Source organism: Coregonus lavaretus (genome assembly GCF_964263955.1).
Source record: "Coregonus lavaretus genome assembly, chromosome: 23".
NCBI classification, from domain to species: domain Eukaryota; kingdom Metazoa; phylum Chordata; class Actinopteri; order Salmoniformes; family Salmonidae; genus Coregonus; species Coregonus lavaretus.
The window spans coordinates 30,738,677-30,758,358 of NC_140010.1; the positions used below are offsets into that span (position 1 = coordinate 30,738,677).

General features: G+C 43.8%; 1 protein-coding gene across 1 annotated transcript in view; it reads right to left on the reverse strand.

The window, feature by feature from the left end:
* Positions 1 to 1,620: 1,620 nt before the first annotated feature.
* Positions 1,621 to 19,682, reverse strand: part of LOC311098962 (xenotropic and polytropic retrovirus receptor 1 homolog) — a 44,246-nt gene continuing 26,184 nt past the window's right edge. Inside the window, exons 3-14 of the mRNA XM_084139531.1 lie at positions 14,690 to 14,791; positions 14,117 to 14,337; positions 12,890 to 13,039; positions 11,055 to 11,220; positions 10,613 to 10,800; positions 9,977 to 10,156; positions 9,611 to 9,773; positions 8,621 to 8,815; positions 8,131 to 8,297; positions 3,027 to 3,166; positions 2,538 to 2,759; positions 1,621 to 2,319 (exon numbers count right to left, since the gene is read on the reverse strand). Of these exons, the coding sequence (XP_083995657.1) occupies positions 2,265 to 2,319; positions 2,538 to 2,759; positions 3,027 to 3,166; positions 8,131 to 8,297; positions 8,621 to 8,815; positions 9,611 to 9,773; positions 9,977 to 10,156; positions 10,613 to 10,800; positions 11,055 to 11,220; positions 12,890 to 13,039; positions 14,117 to 14,337; positions 14,690 to 14,791 (1,949 nt within the window). The 3' untranslated portion in view covers positions 1,621 to 2,264. The remainder of the gene's footprint in view (positions 2,320 to 2,537; positions 2,760 to 3,026; positions 3,167 to 8,130; positions 8,298 to 8,620; positions 8,816 to 9,610; positions 9,774 to 9,976; positions 10,157 to 10,612; positions 10,801 to 11,054; positions 11,221 to 12,889; positions 13,040 to 14,116; positions 14,338 to 14,689; positions 14,792 to 19,682) is intronic.

Genomic DNA, 19,682 nt, shown 5'->3' on the forward strand with positions numbered 1-19,682 from the left:
ACTGTTGTGAAGGAAGTGAGTTTGTGTTTATACAGGACATACCGCCCTCACCTACCGTCAACCAATCATGTCAATGCTATACAGAGCTATATGAAGCCCTCCGCATTGTTACAAAATTTGGGAGGCGCACCACGATGCAGTATGGACCTCAATTTGGTCTCTGCGTGCCTTCGGAGGCTCCGCAATTGCGTCACATCCTCCATACGGAGCCTCTGACCACATTTTCAGATCAAGCATAAATGGGCATTTAGTGAAGCGTTGCGCTTTGGAAGCACAGCTCTCAATGGAATGTTTCAGATATTTGGCTAGCAAGAAACATAACAATAGTTCTAAATCCTGAAATTCCCACACCTACCACGGCTTACTGAGCGAGACTGTTAGCTCACACTGCTAAATAAAAAGAAGACCTACAAGATTTGGCATGAAAGTAAACAATGCTACAGTTAAACCATATTGGTAAAGGGTCGTTCCATATGATTTCAATCACTTTCTGACTGCACCCCTTTTGATTTGAACGAAACCTTTCAATCACGTTTGCCCATGGTGGAAGTGGCCGGAAAGTGACTTTTTGGAATGCCAATGCATTCAGGAGATGGTGCTCAAAGCTGACCCATTTTGCATACCCCACCCTACCATGAGACGTCCACGTCTTCATCACTGGAAAAAATAAACGGTTGAGTTTGATATAATTTTAAATCTTACAAACAGGGTTGTCAGATTATTCTATGATTTCATTTAAGAAAGTTCTTAAAACTGTAATTTAAGCTATAACGTCTATCTAAAAACGCGGAAACTTTTTTTATTTTCACAAATGTTGTAGCTTAGACCAGTGGTTCCCAAACTGTGGGGTCGGCGGGGGGGACTGTCTGGCTTTCAAATTACTCTTGAATGCACAAGATGCAATTTCAAAATTGGGTAGTGCATCATCAGTTTTCCTCTTGTCATTGCAGACCTTAGAGCTATTTAGAACTTGTCAGAATGTCCAGATCAACTAGTCCATGTCAGCTAACGTTTTTTAGCCCATCGATTTTGTTGTAATGTTTGAGTCACTCAGATATCACATGAACACGCATAAGACATGCCAAAATGTGTGGAATTGCAGAAAATTAGCCTAAAAATGGCAAAAAAAATCTCCACCCCATGGCAAAATGTATAGAATTACAGGAAATAAGCTTTAAACCTGCAAAATCCTCTCTGCCAACAAGAGTGGTGTGAACAGTTTTTGTCATGGAATGCACTTGTGCCCATAGAAATAGACGTGGGGGTGGGTGGGGTGGGGTGGGGGTGGGGGGGTGTTCCCCAATGATGGAAGGCCCCCCTCCCTATAAAGGTTCAGAAGACAGGGAAGGGGTGGGCTTGTTTTGAGAGAATTGTCCAATCAGAGCCTCCTGAGGGTTTTTGAACATACAATGTCATTTTATAGGATGAGATGCCCTGAAGCACTGGTCTCTGATCAGCCTTATATTCAGACCGACCCATACTGAACCATTAGAACAAACTCCCCTCCCCCCTTACCAACGTTCTCGGAACAGTTCTTATTGGCAACATTAGGCAGACACTTTAGCAGCCATTTCAAATCAGAACCCCCCCCATTTCACTACCAAATGTTTTAGGCATCTCTCCCCTCACATAAATAACAATTTAATTTAATAAAATAAAAACCAAGGTATTCGTGGAAGAACTTATCGCACCTGGAAAGGACTGCCACATCAATACAGTCATCTTCATCATCATGTTCATCAAAAAAGGTAATTAGAAAGTCAAAGAAAGTCTTGGACCAGACTGATTGCAGAGGAGTGTCTGATCACTGTTCATAGTCCAACGCTCTCAAAGTCTTTTTTATATTAGATCATTTCTGATTAGCCATCTGATATTTACATCAACATTTACAGTCTTGGTGTTTCGTCTCTGCCCCATGAAATCAAAAAAATAACGGGTGACGTCAACTCAGCACTAAATGGTCCATGAAAGTAACAAAACAAAGTGGCTTAAAATTAGCTGTTCCAAGGTGTGTGCGTGTGATATTTGTCTCAAATTGTCATCTTCTGTATATGCCTATATTCATGTCTTTGTACTCTGTGTGCATGTGTGTTGATGCAGATAGGCAGCTCTGTGATGGACTGATGAGGGGGCAGGTCATCAAACGATCGATTGACTGATTGATGGGGGAGGAGGGGGGTCAGGGGGGCGTGCCCCTAGGAGGGACGTGGTCCTTTAAAGAGGTTCTGAACCCATGCTATGGATGCAATGGGTCTGGCCTGATGTCAGGTGTCATCGTCTGTGTCCTCCATGAGAACTTTGGTGTCCCGGGTCTTGGTCCTGAGAGGGAGTGCGAGAGAGAGAAAGTTTAGTAGAGGGAAACATTAGTCGAGGGAAACACAGCCATACGCTTTATTTAAGGTGTATGTGGGGTCCAGTCTGTGTGTGTTATTATTATACTAGGAAGCGAGGCACGGTTGTCTCAGAGACATGCTGTAGCTTTGTGTGTGTATGCATGCATGCCAATATGTGTGTGTGGAGCAATTGTATAACCGTACTGGGAAGTGAGGCGCGGCCTTCTCAGGGACATGCTGTAGGAGCGTTTCCAGTTTTTCTTGCCCAGGCGGTTCCTGACTCCGTCCTCCTGGTCCATCATCTGCTCCAGCAGCGTCTGGTCGTCAGCGTTCAGTGGAGCCACTGAGATGTCCCTCACCGCTCGGAACTCACCACAGTTATTCAGGTGCTCGTTCTCCAGACGGAAGAAGTTCCAGACAAAACGCCTGCAGTGGAGAGGGGGAGGGGGAGGAAGAGAATATCAAGTGAAATGTTGTTGAGGTGTTTCATCATAATTTCATGTATGAAATTACATTGAGGGAGGTATTTAGTGGTTAAATGGTCACCTGTTGAAATCTTCAGGAGAAGGGCTCTACCTAGTGGTTACCACAATAGTAGGCATAGACTGAAATGTTCATTCAAAAAGAAAGGAAGAGAATGCAAAGAAAAGATAGAACGAGAGAGAGAGAGAGAATAAAATAATGTCTTCTCACCTGAAGACCTCCAGAGGGGCTAGGATGGTGGCCATAATGTCTGCAGCTGAGGGTATCCCACTGACCGTGCTCAGGGAGAGGGGTATCGTCCAGGCAAAACGCAGCAGCACATCCTCCAGTATGGCACAGTAGTAGTAGGCCTGAACACACACACAAACACACACACACACACACACACACGTGTATTATCATCACATAACCACATAAACATCTTCTGACGTTACATAAAAATAGTAGGCCTGAAAATATTTGAATGATGATTTATTACATTAGCAGACATTCTCTTATGGCTGGGCGATATGGCCTAAAAATCATACTTGATTTTTTCTAACTTATGAACGATTCACGATAATATCTCTAAATAAGCTTTGTTGTACAATTAACAGTCACATACACTGTATTTCAAACAGTCATCAATAATCTAATGAATTCAGGGCTTGTGAAATTACACCTAGGCTAAATATACAGTGGGGAAAAAAGTATTTAGTCAGCCACCAATTGTGCAAGTTCTCCCACTTAAAAAGATGAGAGAGGCCTGTAATTTTCATCATAGGTACACGTCAACTATGACAGACAAAATTAGAATTTTATTTCCAGAAAATCACATTGTAGGATTTTTTATGAATTTATTTGCAAATTATGGTGGAAAATAAGTATTTGGTCAATAACAAAAGTTTCTCAAGACTTTGTTATATACCCTTTGTTGGCAATGACACAGGTCAAACATTTTCTGTAAGTCTTCACAAGGTTTTCACACACTGTTGCTGGTATTTTGGCCCATTCCTCCATGCAGATCTCCTCTAGAGCAGTGATGTTTTGGGGCTGTCGCTGGGCAACACGGACTTTCAACTCCCTCCAAAGATTTTCTATGGGGTTGAGATCTGGAGACTGGCTAGGCCACTCCAGGACCTTGAAATGCTTCTTACGAAGCCACTCCTTCGTTGCCCGGGCGGTGTGTTTGGGATCATTGTCATGCTGAAAGACCCAGCCACGTTTCATCTTCAATGCCCTTGCTGATGGAAGGAGGTTTTCACTCAAAATCTCACGATACATGGCCCCATTCATTCTTTCCTTTACACGGATCAGTCGTCCTGGTCCCTTTGCAGAAAAACAGCCCCAAAGCATGATGTTTCCACCCCCATGCTTCACAGTAGGTATGGTGTTCTTTGGATGCAACTCAGCATTCTTTACCAAAAAGTTCTATTTTGGTTTCATCTGACCATATGACATTCTCCCAATCCTCTTCTGGATCATCCAAATGCACTCTAGCAAACTTCAGACGGGCCTGGATATGTACTGGCTTAAGCAGGGGGACACGTCTGGCACTGCAGGATTTGAGTCCCTGGCCGCGTAGTGTGTTACTGATGGTAGGCTTTGTTACTTTGGTCCCAGCTCTCTGCAGGTCATTCACTAGGTACCCCCGTGTGGTTCTGGGATTTTTGCTCACCGTTCTTGTGATCATTTTGACCCCACGGGGTGAGATCTTGCGTGGAGCCCCAGATCGAGGGAGATTATCAGTGGTCTTGTATGTCTTCCATTTCCTAATAATTGCTCCCACAGTTGATTTCTTCAAACCAAGCTGCTTACCTATTGCAGATTCAGTCTTCCCAGCCTGGTGCAGGTCTACAATTTTGTTTCTGGTGTCCTTTGACAGCTCTTTGGTCTTGGCCATAGTGGAGTTTGGAGTGTGACTGTTTGAGGTTGTGGACAGGTGTCTTTTATACTGATAACAAGTTCAAACAGGTGCTATTAATACAGGTAACGAGTGGAGGACAGAGGAGCCTCTTAAAGAAGAAGTTACAGGTCTGTGAGAGCCAGAAATCTTGCTTGTTTGTAGGTGACCAAATACTTATTTTCCACCATAATTTGCAATTAAATTCATTAAAAATCCTACAATGTGATTTTCTGGATTTTTTTCTCTCAATTTGTCTGTCATAGTTGACGTGTACCTATGATGAAAATTACAGGCCTCTCATATTTTTAAGTGGGAGAACTTGCACAATTGGTGGCTGACTAAATACTTTTTTCCCCCACTGTAAGCCTTCCACAACCATAATAATTTAATTGTTTTATCAAAATAGTTTAACCTGCTTTTTTGCGATAATCACTGATCTGGCTTTCAAGTCAGTCTATGAAAATGCCCTTTTTGTTACACATTTACCAGAACCATGTATAATGCACATTCACTAATAATGACTAACTTCGTATAGAAGACATTATAAAACAGGTTTCATAATCTCTCTAGCACAAACCCACGTGCTAGTGAGTAGCCAGCTAATCTCTATACAGTTGAAGTCAGAAGTTTACATACACCTTAGCCAAATACATTTAAACTCAGTTTTTCACAATTCCTGACATTTAATCCTAGTAGAAATTCTGTCTTAGGTCAGTTAGGATCACCACTTTATTTTAAGGGTGTACAATGTCAGAATAATAGTAGAGAGAATGATTTATTTCAGCTTTTATTTATTTCATCACATTCCCAGTGGTTCAGAAGTTTACATACACTCAATTAGTATTTGGTAGCATTGCCTTTAAATTGTTTAACTTGGGTCAAACGTTTCGGGTAGCCTTCCACAAGCTTCCCACAATAAATTGGGTGAATTTTGGCCCATTCCTCCTGATAGAGCTGGTGTAACTGAGACAGGTTTGTAGGCCTCCTTGCTCGCACACGCCTTTTCAGTTCTGCCCACACATTTTCTATAGGATTGAAGTCAGGGCTCTGTGATGGCCACTCCAATACCTTGACTTTGTTGTCCTTAAGCCATTTTGCCACAACTTTGGAAGAATGCTTGGGGTCATTGTCCATTTGGAAGACCCATTTGCGACCAAGCTTTAACTTCCTGACTGATGTCTTGAGATGTTGCTTCAATATATCCACATAATTTTCCTTCCTCATGATGCAATCTATTTTGTGAAGTGCACCAGTCCCTCCTGCAGCAAAGCACCCCCACAGCATGATGCTGCCACCCACGTGCTTCACAGTTGTGATGGTGTTCTTGGGCTTGCAAGCATTCCCCTTTTTCCTCCAAACATAATGATGGTCATTATGGCCAAACAGTTCTATTTTTGTTTCATCAGACCAGAGGACATTTCTCCAAAAAGTACGATCTTTGTCCACATGTGCAGTTGCAAACCGTAGTCTGGCTTTTTTATGGTGGTTTTGGAGCAGTGGCTTCTTCCTTGCTTAGCGGCCTTTCAGTTTATGTCGATATAGGACTTGTTTTACTGTGGATATAGACACTTTTGCACCTGTTTCCTCTAGCATCTTCACAAGGTCCTTTGCTGTTGTTCTGGGATTGAACGCACCAAAGTACGTTCATCTCTAGGAGACAGAACGCGTCTCCTTCCTGAGCGGTATGACGGCTGCATGGTCCCATGGTGTTTATACTTGCGTACTATTGTTTGTACAGATGAACGTGGTACCTTCAGGCGTTTGGAAATTGCTCCCAAGGATAAACCAGACTTTTTTTTCTGAGGTCTTGGCTGATTTCTTTAGATTTTCCCATGATGTCAAGCAAAGAGGCACTGAGTTTGAAGGTAGGCCTTGAAATACATCCACAGGTACACCTCCAATTGACTCAAATTATGTCAATTAGCCTATCAGAAGCTTCTAAAGCCATGACATCATTTTCTGGAATTTTCCAAGCTGTTTAAAGGCACAGTCATCTTAGTGTATGTAAACTTCTGACCCACTGGAATTATGATACAGTGAATTATAAGTAAAATAATCTGTCTGTAAACAATTGTCGGAAAAATGACTTGTGTCATGCACAAAGAACATGTCCTAACCGACTTGCCAAAACTATAGTTTGTTAACAAGAAATTTGTGGAGTGGTTGAAAAACGAGTTTTAATGACTCCAACCTAAGTGTATGTAAACTTCCGACTTCAACTGTATTTCAAGTTTCAAGGATCAATTAGCTTGCTAACAAGGCAGAACAGTTGAATTGTTATGAACACACCGTTCTGTCTGTCTCCAACTGTTTGAACAGCATGATAGCCTGTCCACTTTGTTCAGATGTTGAAATCAAGTGGCCTACCTTATTTCTCAGAATGAGAACGAGTTGCCAATTCCTTATATAATAGTTTGTTATGCTCATTGCACATTTATAAAACACAGACTAGACAGCTAGTATAACTGTCTGTGGCTAAAATGCTGCTAGTGGTACTGCAATGCCACGCGCAACAAACTGAGCATTCATTTTCCAGAATCAATGTTCATTGATACACTTTAGTAGTGTCTGCTCTGCGCGCATTTTGAGCAGTTGAGACATAAAAAGGGTATTGGTAGAAAGGTTAACTTCTCCTCTAATACAGTAAAATAATTTCTCAATGCGTTTCGGTGTCCATATGACCGATTCTGTTGGACCAAACCTCAAAACGCAAATAGCAAGTTGAAACCGCTTGTCGGAGAGGAAGAAGTGATCTCTCATCTTTGTTGTGCGAGTGGCAGGGGGAGGGGCTTGGTGTGTGTGTGTGTAAACAGAGAGGAAGAGGCGAAGCGAGAGGTTTCACAAATAAACCCAATGCGTTTCTATGGGCTTATTTCGGACCTAAACTGGTCGACTGCCTTCCCGCCTTTGGGACAACGACTCCCATTGTTAGGGCGGAGACATGAGCATCTTGTCATTATATACAAATCTCTGGTGTAAATGGGAAGGTGAACAGCACCGAAGGAACGAAGGAGACGAGACCAAAAAGACAACATGAGAACAAGCGGACATAAACGCTCATAAAAACTAAAAAACGTTATTCTTGAGATACAGGCATTTAGAATATCGCGCAAAAACATACTGTAACAACCCTGGGTTTATAAGCGCGGATATCGACTCTGCCACGGGAGCATGCTTTTGGGGCACAGTCGATGGCGCGCTGGACTTTGGCCTAGAAGGTTGAGGGTTCGAGACCTGCTCCCTGCCTGTTTCATTACAATACATTCAAATTCATTCCATATCGACCAGCCCTACATCCTCTCGGTTCCTCTTTGAAGCATACGTTTTTCTGAACATTGTGTGTGTATTACTGTATATAGATGATTACCTCTAGGCAACTTTTATTTGTCATTTTGGTCGTTATGTCCCGTTTTAAAAAGGTACACTAACTTTCTGGGGGTAGACGATCTCCTCTCTGAGTATGGTGTTATCTCCTGCATTGCGGTCAAACAGGCCCCAGTCCATCTTCAGGTCCCACACCAGGGTGTAACAAGAACTGACTAATGAACAGCCAATCAGCAGGTAGAAGAAGATCTTGGCGTCATCATGACCCTCAGCTAGGAGGGGAGAGGCATAGAGGTCAAGGTCAATCACCCAATCACTGATCAATCAACAAAGCAACTGCTCAATCAATGATTCAAGCGTTTGGTCAATTAATCAATGTAGTGCATACGTATCAACTACAAACGTTATATTGCAATACTATTACAGTACTAATCTCTCCTTGTTTGTTGTTCCATTGTTTGTGGATCCTCCCTCCTCTTATGAGAATCACTGGTATATGCATGTCAACCGGCGTAGTGGCCAAAAACATTTCTGTACTTACGATATGTCATTTAGATCCTAGTCTAAGATGAGACTATAAACTTTCTCTCCATACCTTTGTGGGTGCTGTAGAGGGCAGCGAAGGTGACAACGAAGAAGGTGGTGGAGTATTTCCCTGCGTTGACCAGGTGAGGGAAGGCCCGTTTGGAGTCGCGGTAACGCCGCAGGCACTGCACAAAGCGGAACCAGGCCGGCAGACACTGGATCACTGCCCGCACGCCGTACGAGTACGAGTGACACACACCTCCACCTATCAGAATACACATTGATTATAAATTAACCCATAAAATCCCGCCCACGGTATACGAGTAGGAGTGACAAACACCAGCACCCATCACAATACACATTATCAGTCAACCAATAAAATCAGCCGAATATGTTCCATTTAAATTCCCGTCTGTTGGATTGGACATATAATTAATTTATTGGAATGCAATTCAATATACTCAATTGACATGCGTTTAAGATGGAGTTGACTTCAACACTTAACACCCATGCAAATAATAACATCAACGGGATAAAACGTGCTTGAACAGGGCTAGGTGGCGGTGGTGGTGTGTATGTTTATTTGGACTGGATAGTGTTTGGAGTGAGCCATCTATGGACTAGGTTATGTTTGTGACTGGGCTATGTTTGTTTGGACTCAAGTTCGCTTTGTTTGGACAAAAGTCTTGAGGGTATGTTTAATGTGGGCTTGATTGGCCTGTAGGTTTGTTTTGACTGAGATTTGTATGTTTGGATAAGGTTGTGTGTTGTGTGTGAGTGAGAAACAGAGAGATACAGACAGAGAGAGGAGACGGGGATAAAGGAGAGGAGAGAACTGAAAGTAGCCATCAGAAATGAGAAAAGCCCTGATTGTTGAGCTGACGGATTGAAAGTAAAACTAACAAGCTTATTTTCCATAGAGCTTGGAGTGTGTTATTGTGTGTGTGTGTCTCCGTGCGTGTATGTATGCGTGTGTGCGCAATTATATGTGTACATTTACACATATGTACGCATTGTATGTATCCATGTGTACTCATATGTGTGTGTATCCGTTGCTTACTGTCCCGCAGTAGCCCGTCCTGTTGCTTCCAGTCGAGCTCGAAGCTGTAGAAACAGATGAGGTACTCCAGGTCCATCAGAACCACCCCTAGAGAGTTGAGCTGGTCAGCCAGCCAGAAGTCTGCAAACTCTACCCTGTGGAACGGGGCTGTCACCACACGGAACTGGAGGAGAGGGAGGGAGAGGGAGAGGGGAAGAGCGAGAGATATATATTACTGACTGAGGATGCACAGGACTACAAAGCATTTGCCAACATAAAAATGTCTACATTGTCCCCATTTCCCCCATCATGATGTCAGGCACATGTTCAGACAGGTTCAGCGGCCCAATAACATTTGACGCTTCTTCAGCATTCTGAGCGTCTCACCAGCAGTTTGAGGAGCCAGAAGCGTGACTTGTAGTAGCAGGTCTTGAAGGGGTTGATGAGGAAGAGGAAGAAGAAGCCGTAGAGGATGAGGGGGTTGGCCTGCATGGGCACCAGGATGGACTTGGAGAACAGACAGGACAGGATGCTCACACACCACAGCACCCCCAGGAAACCAGCAATCTATGTGGAGGGGAAGAGAGAGAGAGGTTCACTTGTGTTGTAAAGCTAGTTTAAATATGAGACAAAGAGGGAGAGATAATTCAAGCAAATGACTTGATAATAATGTGAAAAGCAAGATCCAGTAACACTACACTAAATGTGATTATAAACTGGGTGGTTCGATCCCTGAATGCTGATTGGCTGACAGATGTGGTATATTGGCCATATACCACATCCCCTCAGGCCTTATTGCTTAAGCATAAAAAGCCACATTGGTACAAGTAATAACCAGAGCTGTATGAATAAAACTCAACCAGTATCCAACGACAGACTTATAGGACAGAACTAATATATATGCCATTTAGAAGACGCTTTTATCCAAAGTGACTTAGTCATGACCCCGGGAATCAAACCCAAAATCCTGATGTTGCAAGCACCATGCTCTCCCAACTGAGCCATACAGGACCAAACTCTTACCTCAAAGAGGTGCTGGTGGGAGAGGTTGTTGCGGGGGTTGAGCTCGAAGATGAGCACATGGTTGACCCCCGCCTGGCGCCAGCCGTACGTGTTGATACCCAGCAGGAAGAGGAACTCGATCAGCAGGAAGCCGCCGCGGTAGATCCTCACTAGCGGCCACACGTTGGCATTTTCTATCACAACAGCAGCTAGAGGCCAAGACGGTTAAAAAAACATTAATAATGTATTAATAACACATTAACGTCACCTTTCTGTCATTAACGCAGCTGTCAAATCCTGAACTAGAGCGCTTAGCCCTGTAGGAATGAGGAGGAAAAAAAAATCACTATCGAGCTAATCGTTTTACATGGTAAAGCTCTTCACACCACCAGGTTTAAAACCTGTGTTACAGCCTCAGTGGGAGCGAGGGAGGGAAGGAGGGAAGGAGGGAGGACGGGCATACCTGTGATAACGACGGTGACCATGAGGACGAGGAAGACTCCACAGTACAAGCCGACCCTAAAGGTGGTCCACGCCGGAGCAGGCTGTGCAGCACCCAGTGGGGGCACTCGTAGCCTCTTCATGGCTTTCTGTCTGTCTCCTCCCTCCAACTCTTGTGTTACCAGGGCCTGAGAGAAAGAGAGACAGAGTGAGAGAGATGGAGACGGAGCGAGAGAGATGGAGGCGGAGCGAGAGAGATGGAGACGGAGCGAGAGAGATGGAGGCAGAGCGAGAGAGATGGAGGCAGAGCGAGAGAGATGGAGGTGGAGCGAGAGAGATGGAGACGGAGCGAGAGAGATGGAGGCGGAGCGAGAGAGATGGAGGCGGAGCGAGAGAGATGGAGGCGGAGCGAGAGAGATGGAGGTGGAGCGAGAGAGATGGAGGCAGAGCGAGAGAGATGAGACGGAGCGAGAGAGATGGAGGCAGAGCGAGAGAGATGGAGGCAGAGCGAGAGAGATGGAGGTGGAGCGAGAGAGATGGAGACGGAGCGAGAGAGATGGAGGCGGAGCGAGAGAGATGGAGGCGGAGCGAGAGAGATGGAGGTGGAGCGAGAGAGATGGAGGCAGAGCGAGAGAGATGAGACGGAGCGAGAGAGATGGAGGCGGAGCGAGAGAGATGGAGGTGGAGCGAGAGAGATGAGGCGGAGCGAGAAAGGCGGAGACGGAGCGAGAGAGATGGAGACGGAGCGAGAGAGATGAGGCGGAGCGAGAGAGATGGAGGCGGAGCGAGAGAGATGGAGACGGAGCGAGAGAGATGGAGGCAGAGCGAGAGAGATGGAGGCAGAGTGAGAGAGATGGAGGTGGAGCGAGAGAGATGGAGACGGAGCGAGAGAGATGGAGGCGGAGCGAGAGAGATGGAGGCGGAGCGAGAGAGATGGAGGTGGAGCGAGAGAGATGGAGGCAGAGCGAGAGAGATGAGACGGAGCGAGAGAGATGGAGGCGGAGCGAGAGAGATGGAGGTGGAGCGAGAGAGATGAGGCGGAGCGAGAAAGGCGGAGACGGAGCGAGAGAGATGGAGACGGAGCGAGAGAGATGAGGCGGAGCGAGAGAGATGGAGGCGGAGCGAGAGAGATGGAGACGGAGCGAGAGAGGCGGAGCGAGAGAGATGGAAGCGGAGCGAGAGAGATGGAGGCGGAGCGAGAGAGATGGAGGCGGAGCGAGAGAGATGGAGGTGGAGCGAGAGAGATGGAGGCGGAGCGAGAGAGATGGAGGCGGAGCGAAAGAGATGGAGGCAGCGCGAGGAAGGAAGAGATTGTGTCACAGCTAAAAGTTAAGACAAGATAATAAGCTAATAATTCAGGCTCTGTCGTAGCCGGCCGCGACCAGGAGACCCATGGGGCGGCACACAATTGGCCCAGCGTCGTCCAGGGTAGGGGAGGGTTTGGCCGGCAGGGATGTCCTTGTCCCATCGCGCTATAGCGAGCCCTGTGGCGGGCCGTGCGCAGTGCACACTGACTCGGTCGCCAGGTGTACGGTGTTTCCTCCGACACATTGGTGCGGCTGGCTTCTGGGTTAAGCGGGCACTGTGTCAAGAAGCAGTGCGGCACGGTTGGGTTGTGTTTCGGAGGACGCACGACTCTCGACCTTTGCCTCTCCCGTGTCCGTACGGGGGTTGCAGCGATGGGACAGGGACTGTAACTACTACCAATTAGATACCACAAAATAGGGGAGAAAAAGGGGGTAAAATAGATAATAAGCGAATAAAAAAATAAAAACTGTATGGATTATAGTACATTGATACTACCCAATGCTTTTCATTGATAAGAGGGGAAAACAAAATGGCTGTCCAGTCCAGTACCTCAGTCTCAGAGATGAGCTGCGTGATCTTCTTGCAGGTGTAGAAGGGGGCCACCTCCACGTGGGCCACGCGCCAGTCGGCTCCCCGCGATGTCTCCAGGATCTTATCATGCTTCTTCAAGATCTTACGGAAACCTGTGAAGTTCAGATTCTGGGGAGAGGAGAAACAGTTGAAGGGTTATAAATAGGAGTCTCCCATTGAATTTTTAGGACAAAAACTTGTTGCAATGGATCAGAAGGTGACACAGAACAACAAGGTTAGGGTTAGTGGTAGTGTCTAGGGTTTGGTGATTAGGAGCTGGTACCTAACTTGGTAGTTCTGCAGCAGGATGAGGCTGTATTTGTAGCTACTTTTTAAGTTAACACCTGCAGTCAACTTGTGCAATACATTAGGAGATAAAGCAGATTGCGTTCTTCATTTCACCTGTCACATTATTTTACATTATGAAGCTTACCGTAGTTCCCCAGAACAATTGAGCCAGTCACGTGTTTGTTTGTAAATAGCACAACGGGAGAAAGCGAGAGCTGGTGAGTCCATAGCGTTCTATATCTATCGGCGAGTCTCTGTTGTGCGGCACACATGAGGTGATGAAGTTACACTTGTGTGCAATTCACTACTAAATGTTTTCCATCAGATATCCTATAATGGCTTTCTGCCAGAAGTCAGAGATCTCTGGGTGAGTTCTGTACAGCTGCCATTTTCTCCCTGTGCTTCCTACTAGCATTTTGTCTCCTCCATTTTTGTCCACTCTGCTCCATGTACACATGCTGCTCTTCCTTCAGAAAAGCATGCATCACAACTTCGTTCATTTGCACAATTTCTCTCGTTCACTTTCACTTGTAAATGTCCACACTCACCGAAAATGACATTTGGTAGCTACTAGCTATGCTTGTATAACTTTATGAGCTGGATTTGCCTGTCTGCAATTAGTTTGTTTGTTTTCACTATTAGTTTGTGCTACTTTTGTTAGCCCAATGGCCTTATCTTGTGTTTTTAGCACCCCCTTGTGTGCTATGCCGGTAATACCGTAAATCCCGGGATGAGAGAAGGACGGTATGACGATATGAAAATCTGGATACTGCCCAAGCCTAGGGTCTACTAACTTGGTAGTTCCGCAGCAGGATAAGGCTGAGGTAGAATCTAGCGGTAGTCTAGGGGTAGAGTCTAGGGATAGTGTATAAGATGTAGTGCATAGGGGGTAGTGTATAAGATGTAGTGTCTACTAACCTGGTAGTTCTGCAGCAGGATGAGGCTGAGGTAGAACTCTGAGAAGGCCAGCTGCAGGTCTTTGATGTTGCGGTGTTTGCAGCGCTCCTGCTGGGACAGGTGGAAGACGGCCTTGCGGCGGCGACGGAGGCCCTGCATGCTGCTCTCCCGCTGGGCATCCAGCGAAGACTGCAGCTCATTCTGCAGAGTGGCGAAACGACGCTGGGCCTCGGCTAGCTTTTCTGGAGAGGGGGAGAGAGGGAGAGAGGGTGAGGAGAGAAGAGAAGGAGATTGAGTAAGAGATTCAGTCTCTGTTGCCTAACTATTGGCAGGGAGATTCAGTCTCTGTTGCCTAACTATTGGCAGGAAGATTCAGTCCCTAAGGGATTAATGTTTGTCTTCTGACCAGATGGGCCTTTAGTGGCCTAGACCTGTGGTGGACAGTGAAGAAGAATGTGACTGTTTGCTAATAAACGCAATGTGAATGGGCTGTTGGTTTTTTGGTACAATCATAGAAATAGGCTAGCTAAGTAGAGAAACAAACGGTGGTTTGGTTATATCAGGTGCATGAAATACAGCAACATGCACAGTTACCTGAGTAGAATGTGTTGATTTTGGCCAGCTCCTTCTCGCACGTCTGAAAGAACTTCTCCTCAAACTTGGCGTAGTACCTCTTGACTGTGTCCTCGTCTGTGACTGGAAAGACAGGAGAAGAGAGGAAGCACAAGAAAAACGAGGTGTTATTAATCTTCTCTCTTTTACAGCTGACGTATTTCAAGGGGTTTGCAAATGTCTTTGAGACCTTGCTATTTTTGCCCTCTGTGATATCGAGCAGTGGTCCTTTCGCCAAAGATAGCCTCAACCCAGTCGTTTCACATATTTGATGCATTCCAACACTAACGGCACAGATTTAACTATCTAGTCAACTGATTAGCAAGCCCTTGTTTACCGTAAATACATCAAAACATGTGAAACGCCTGGATTCCTAAGTAGGGATGTCAAACGTTCAGCCTGCTGCACTGACCCTATGGACGCTCTAGTCTAGAGCGCCTTGTTCAATTGTGCTTAGGAGCATTTCTAAACTCTCTCCATGGTTAAAGTAGGAAGAAATATATGTCATTATTGTAAAAAATGTGTGAGTGTGCTACATTTACCATCATCATATATGAAAATATTGAACTACTTTGACATATTGAATTATATTATATTACACTAATTTCCATATGGTGGACAAAACGTGTTACTACATTACACAAGCTTGCATTTTCACCACAAAATTGAGTGGAATTAAACATCCTTTTTACCTCAGATTGGAGATGCTATTATAAAACGTGTATAGTCATCACGCCAACACTAAATAGATTGCTTGAAATCAGATGAATATATTTGGTTTGGTACCGTTGATTTTGTCATACGCGCCTGTCTGTCGCAGGACTTAACACCATTGTCGTTTTCAAACTTAAATGGTACAGACAATTCGTGGCGCACTCTGTATAAAAGTCGCTGGCCACAAACTAATACACAGACTTGACAGTCATCACTCAAATGAAAGCAACCCCTGTCACTATTTAGAACTACCTGTGGAGAGATGATTCGTTGAAATCCACAGTTACATATAGTATACCCAAATTCGTTGTGGTTTTTCTTTTAAAAGAGTGCAAACGATACATGTCGCCGTCCCAGTTCCATTGATTTCAATACAATATGGATGTGAGTGATTCATTTGTGTGCTCTATTGATTACAGTAGAACAAGCTAATCCATTTCAGTCTAGAGTCACTGCTTGGTAAATACTGGTGCGTGAGCAGTTTAAGGTAAATATGTGTGACGTGTGTGTGTGTGGGAGTAATTTATATATGTCAACTTATTTCAGCATATTGATTATGAATTCTGACATTTCAAACCAGTGTTTTGACACTGTTATAATTTTTAAAATCCATGACAACAGGAAGCAGCAACAGTATCATTTTCAACGTATGTTTTAGTAATATTAATGGTACTTTTTACATTATTTTTCAGTATTCTACTTAAATCAGGTCAGATCTAATGAATGAGCCCAAAAACATGCTATGATATATTGATTTTGATGATATTAGTGTCTTGCCTACACTAAGACTGCACTGAGAGAGGCTGTCCTAAGAGATGGTGTGGTAGGTTATTGTGAGACTCAGTAGTGAGCAGGTTTTCTGTACATACATTACACAGTCATTACTTAACCTCTCAAAGTTAGCTTATTCTGCACATTCAGATGGCATGACATGGTGGAGATGAATGGTGCAGATGACATTGACAGTGTCGACAATAGACCGCAGCAGTTCTAGCATGTTCATAATGCTGAGCGCTGCTGAGGTCTTTTAGAATGTAGAACAGCTAGCCATGTTTGAGAGTTCAAACAGTAGAGGGTGAGAATGTTTTGATAGAAGTGAAAAGCAGTTTTGCAATGTTTGAAGAAAGAGAGCTAATGTTTCATAGAAGGCTAATATGTTCATACAGAGAACATAGCAGCGGTAGAACACTAGACTGCTGTGAGAGACTGAAACGGTTCCAATTTCTATGGGAAGAACATATATGATGGATATGTACAAAGTGTTCTTCACTCCTTGTCCTCCTGGAGGCCCACAATGTGTGAAGGCTTTTGTCCCAGCCTAGCACTAAAACACTGGATTCATCTTGTAGATTAGTTGAATCAGGTGTTTAAATTAGTGCTACACTTGAGACCAAAGCCTGCACACATAGCAGCTCTCTAGGAACACTGGTCTAAAGCAGGGGTATTCAACCGGGGGTCTGCGGAGGTACTGCAGGGGTCACCGAAAATATATACAGTTCCAGTCAAAAGGTTGGACACACCTACTCATTCAAGGGTTTTTCTTTATTTTTACTATTTTCTACATTGTAGAATAATAATGAAGGCATCAAAACTATGAAATAACACATATGGAATCATAAAGTAACCAAAAAAGTGTTAAACAAATCAAAATATATTTTATATTTGAAATTCTTCAAAGTAGCCACCCTTTGCCTTGACAGCTTTGCACACTCTTGGCATTCTCTCAACCAGCTTCATGAGGTAGCCACCTGGAATACATTTCAATTAACAGGTGTGCCTTGTTAAAAGTTCATTTGTGGAATTTCTTTCCTTCTTAATGCGTTTGTGCCAATCAGTTGTGTTGTGACAAGGCAGGGGTGGTATACGGAAGATAGCCCTATTTGGTAAAAGACCAAGTCCATATTATGGCAAGAACAGCTCAAATAAGCAAAGAGAAACGACAGTCCATCATTACTTTAAGACATGAAGGTCAGTCAATCCGGAAAATGTCAAGAACTTTGAAAGTTTCTTCAAGTGCAGTCGCAAAAACCATCAAGCGCTATGATGAAACTGGCTCTCATGAGGACCGCTACAGGAAAGGAAGACCCAGAGTTACCTCTGCTGCAGAGGATAAGTTCATTAAAGATACCTGCACCACAGATTGCAGCCCAAATAAATGCTTTACAAGTAACATACAAATCTCAACATCAACTGTTCAGAGGAGACTGCGTGAATCAGGCCTTCATAGTCAAATTGCTGCAAAGAAACCACTACTAAAGGACACCAATAATAAGATTAAGAAAAGTTCCAAAATTCTGCATTTTGACATGTCCTCTGTGCAACCTCTGTGACTTCTAGGAAGATTTTAACCCACTTAACCACAACATTTCTCCAAGTTTTCACCATCATTGTAAAGCCCTAGTTATTTTGTTGCTTTGACAAAGTCATTTCTGAATATTATTATTTATTTCATGTGATTTAGTGATTCAAAACCTGTCCCTCATTTTAAGGTCAACCCTGTTACGTGAACTGAACTCTTAATATGGTGAAACTATTCCTTTTAATATATATATATTTTTTTAAAGAAACTTTCAACATGTAATAGTCAAATCATTTTGTAAAAGCAAGTGAGCTGGTTCTACTCTTTTTGCCATTTTCTGGTGTTTTTTTGGTGGAAAACTGAGTGGGTCGAGCATAACATGTCAACTTGGACATTAATGTTTGCCAACACATGGCTAACCTTTGTTTAACCAGCTAAACAGCTACTCTTAGCAAAATGTGTTTGGAGTTACCCTTCTAGCTAATAGGCTAAGTTAGTTTACACTTCCACTTAATGTGGGAGGTCAAAATAATGAAAAATAATCTACCAAAGCTATTCATTTTAAAATATTAATTATTTCTCCTTGCCATTATCATTCACCTGATGATAAGATAAGACATGTTCATTTGTATTTTTTGCTAACGTATAATGGGGGTCCCCGGGCCATCGGTTTGACTGAGAGTGGGTCCCCTGGTCTAAAGTCATTTAAAGAAAGTACAGTATGTGCCTCGATACGCCGCTGCCTCACTCCTGTAATACCTCAGAGGGCCATCAGGAGGAGCCATTGGAGAGAGGGCAGCAGGTTGGTTCCGAATAATTCCCAGTGTTATAGTATTAGGTTCACTTACAGTAGGGCTATGCGTGTCCAGACAGGTGCCTCTGACTCAGTGTCTGAGCACTATCTGTGAGTCAGAACAGCCAGACTGTGGTCTGGAAAAGACTGGGTGGGTGTCAAGAATATTTCAAGGAGTCTACCTTCCCCTTACGTGCTCATGTAGGGTTCATGATCATTTTATCAGGTGCATTTGTGCTGGGATAGATTAGAAGCAGGCACATACTGTGACCTCGTAGAACTGGAGTTAAGGAGAATGCCGACCTCTGTATTAAGTCCTTGATGACTTGTATTCCTGAAATCGGTTTTGAAACTATGTAATCTCATGTATTTGTAGGATCAAAGACGCTGATATGAACTTGAAATGTGATAGGCTGGGAGGATCTGGGAGGAAAGGATTAATTGCCCTAATAGCCTTGCTTTAGATGCGAAACTCTTGATTCATAACAAAACGCTCATCCTTCTGCTTTCTGCAGAACGAGTATCATGAATACATTACACACGCAAGGACACATGCATTCAGACATTTGCAGCAAAAGATAATCACTGGAAGGTATTTTTTTTATCAAAAAGGGGCTTAGGTGGTGGGCGTGGCAGGGGGAGGCAATGGGCAAGAACATTTTAAAGGCACCCTCCCATCTTGGCAGTGTAGAGAAATGTTTGCAGTTTTAAAGTACATTTCCTGCAATTCTACACATCTTACCATGGAGCTGAGAGAAAAGGTTGCAGTTTTAATGAAAATGTCATGCATTTTGCCATGGCTGATGCTGTGTTCTAATGCTCAAACATAATAACAAAATCAATTTTCCCTGACTGTCTAGCTTTTATTTTGGTGAGTTAGTCTTCAAAGATGATATATATATTTTTAAAGTATTTAGCTCCATTATATTTTCTACATACCTTATATCTGGTTTCAGTCATTTGAGTTTACACTGAAAGTGTTTTTTTTTCAACCCGAAAATGTATTAAAAAAAAGAAAAAGTGTTATGACTCCAGTTTCAATATACAGTGACACATGATGACCAAATCTGAGTGGGGACTATCCAAGAGGGGTTGTTGTGAGTCTGCAGACTGAATACAGCTCATTTTATTAAAATATATGCTATTTTATCTCAGACAGGGATCCTGAC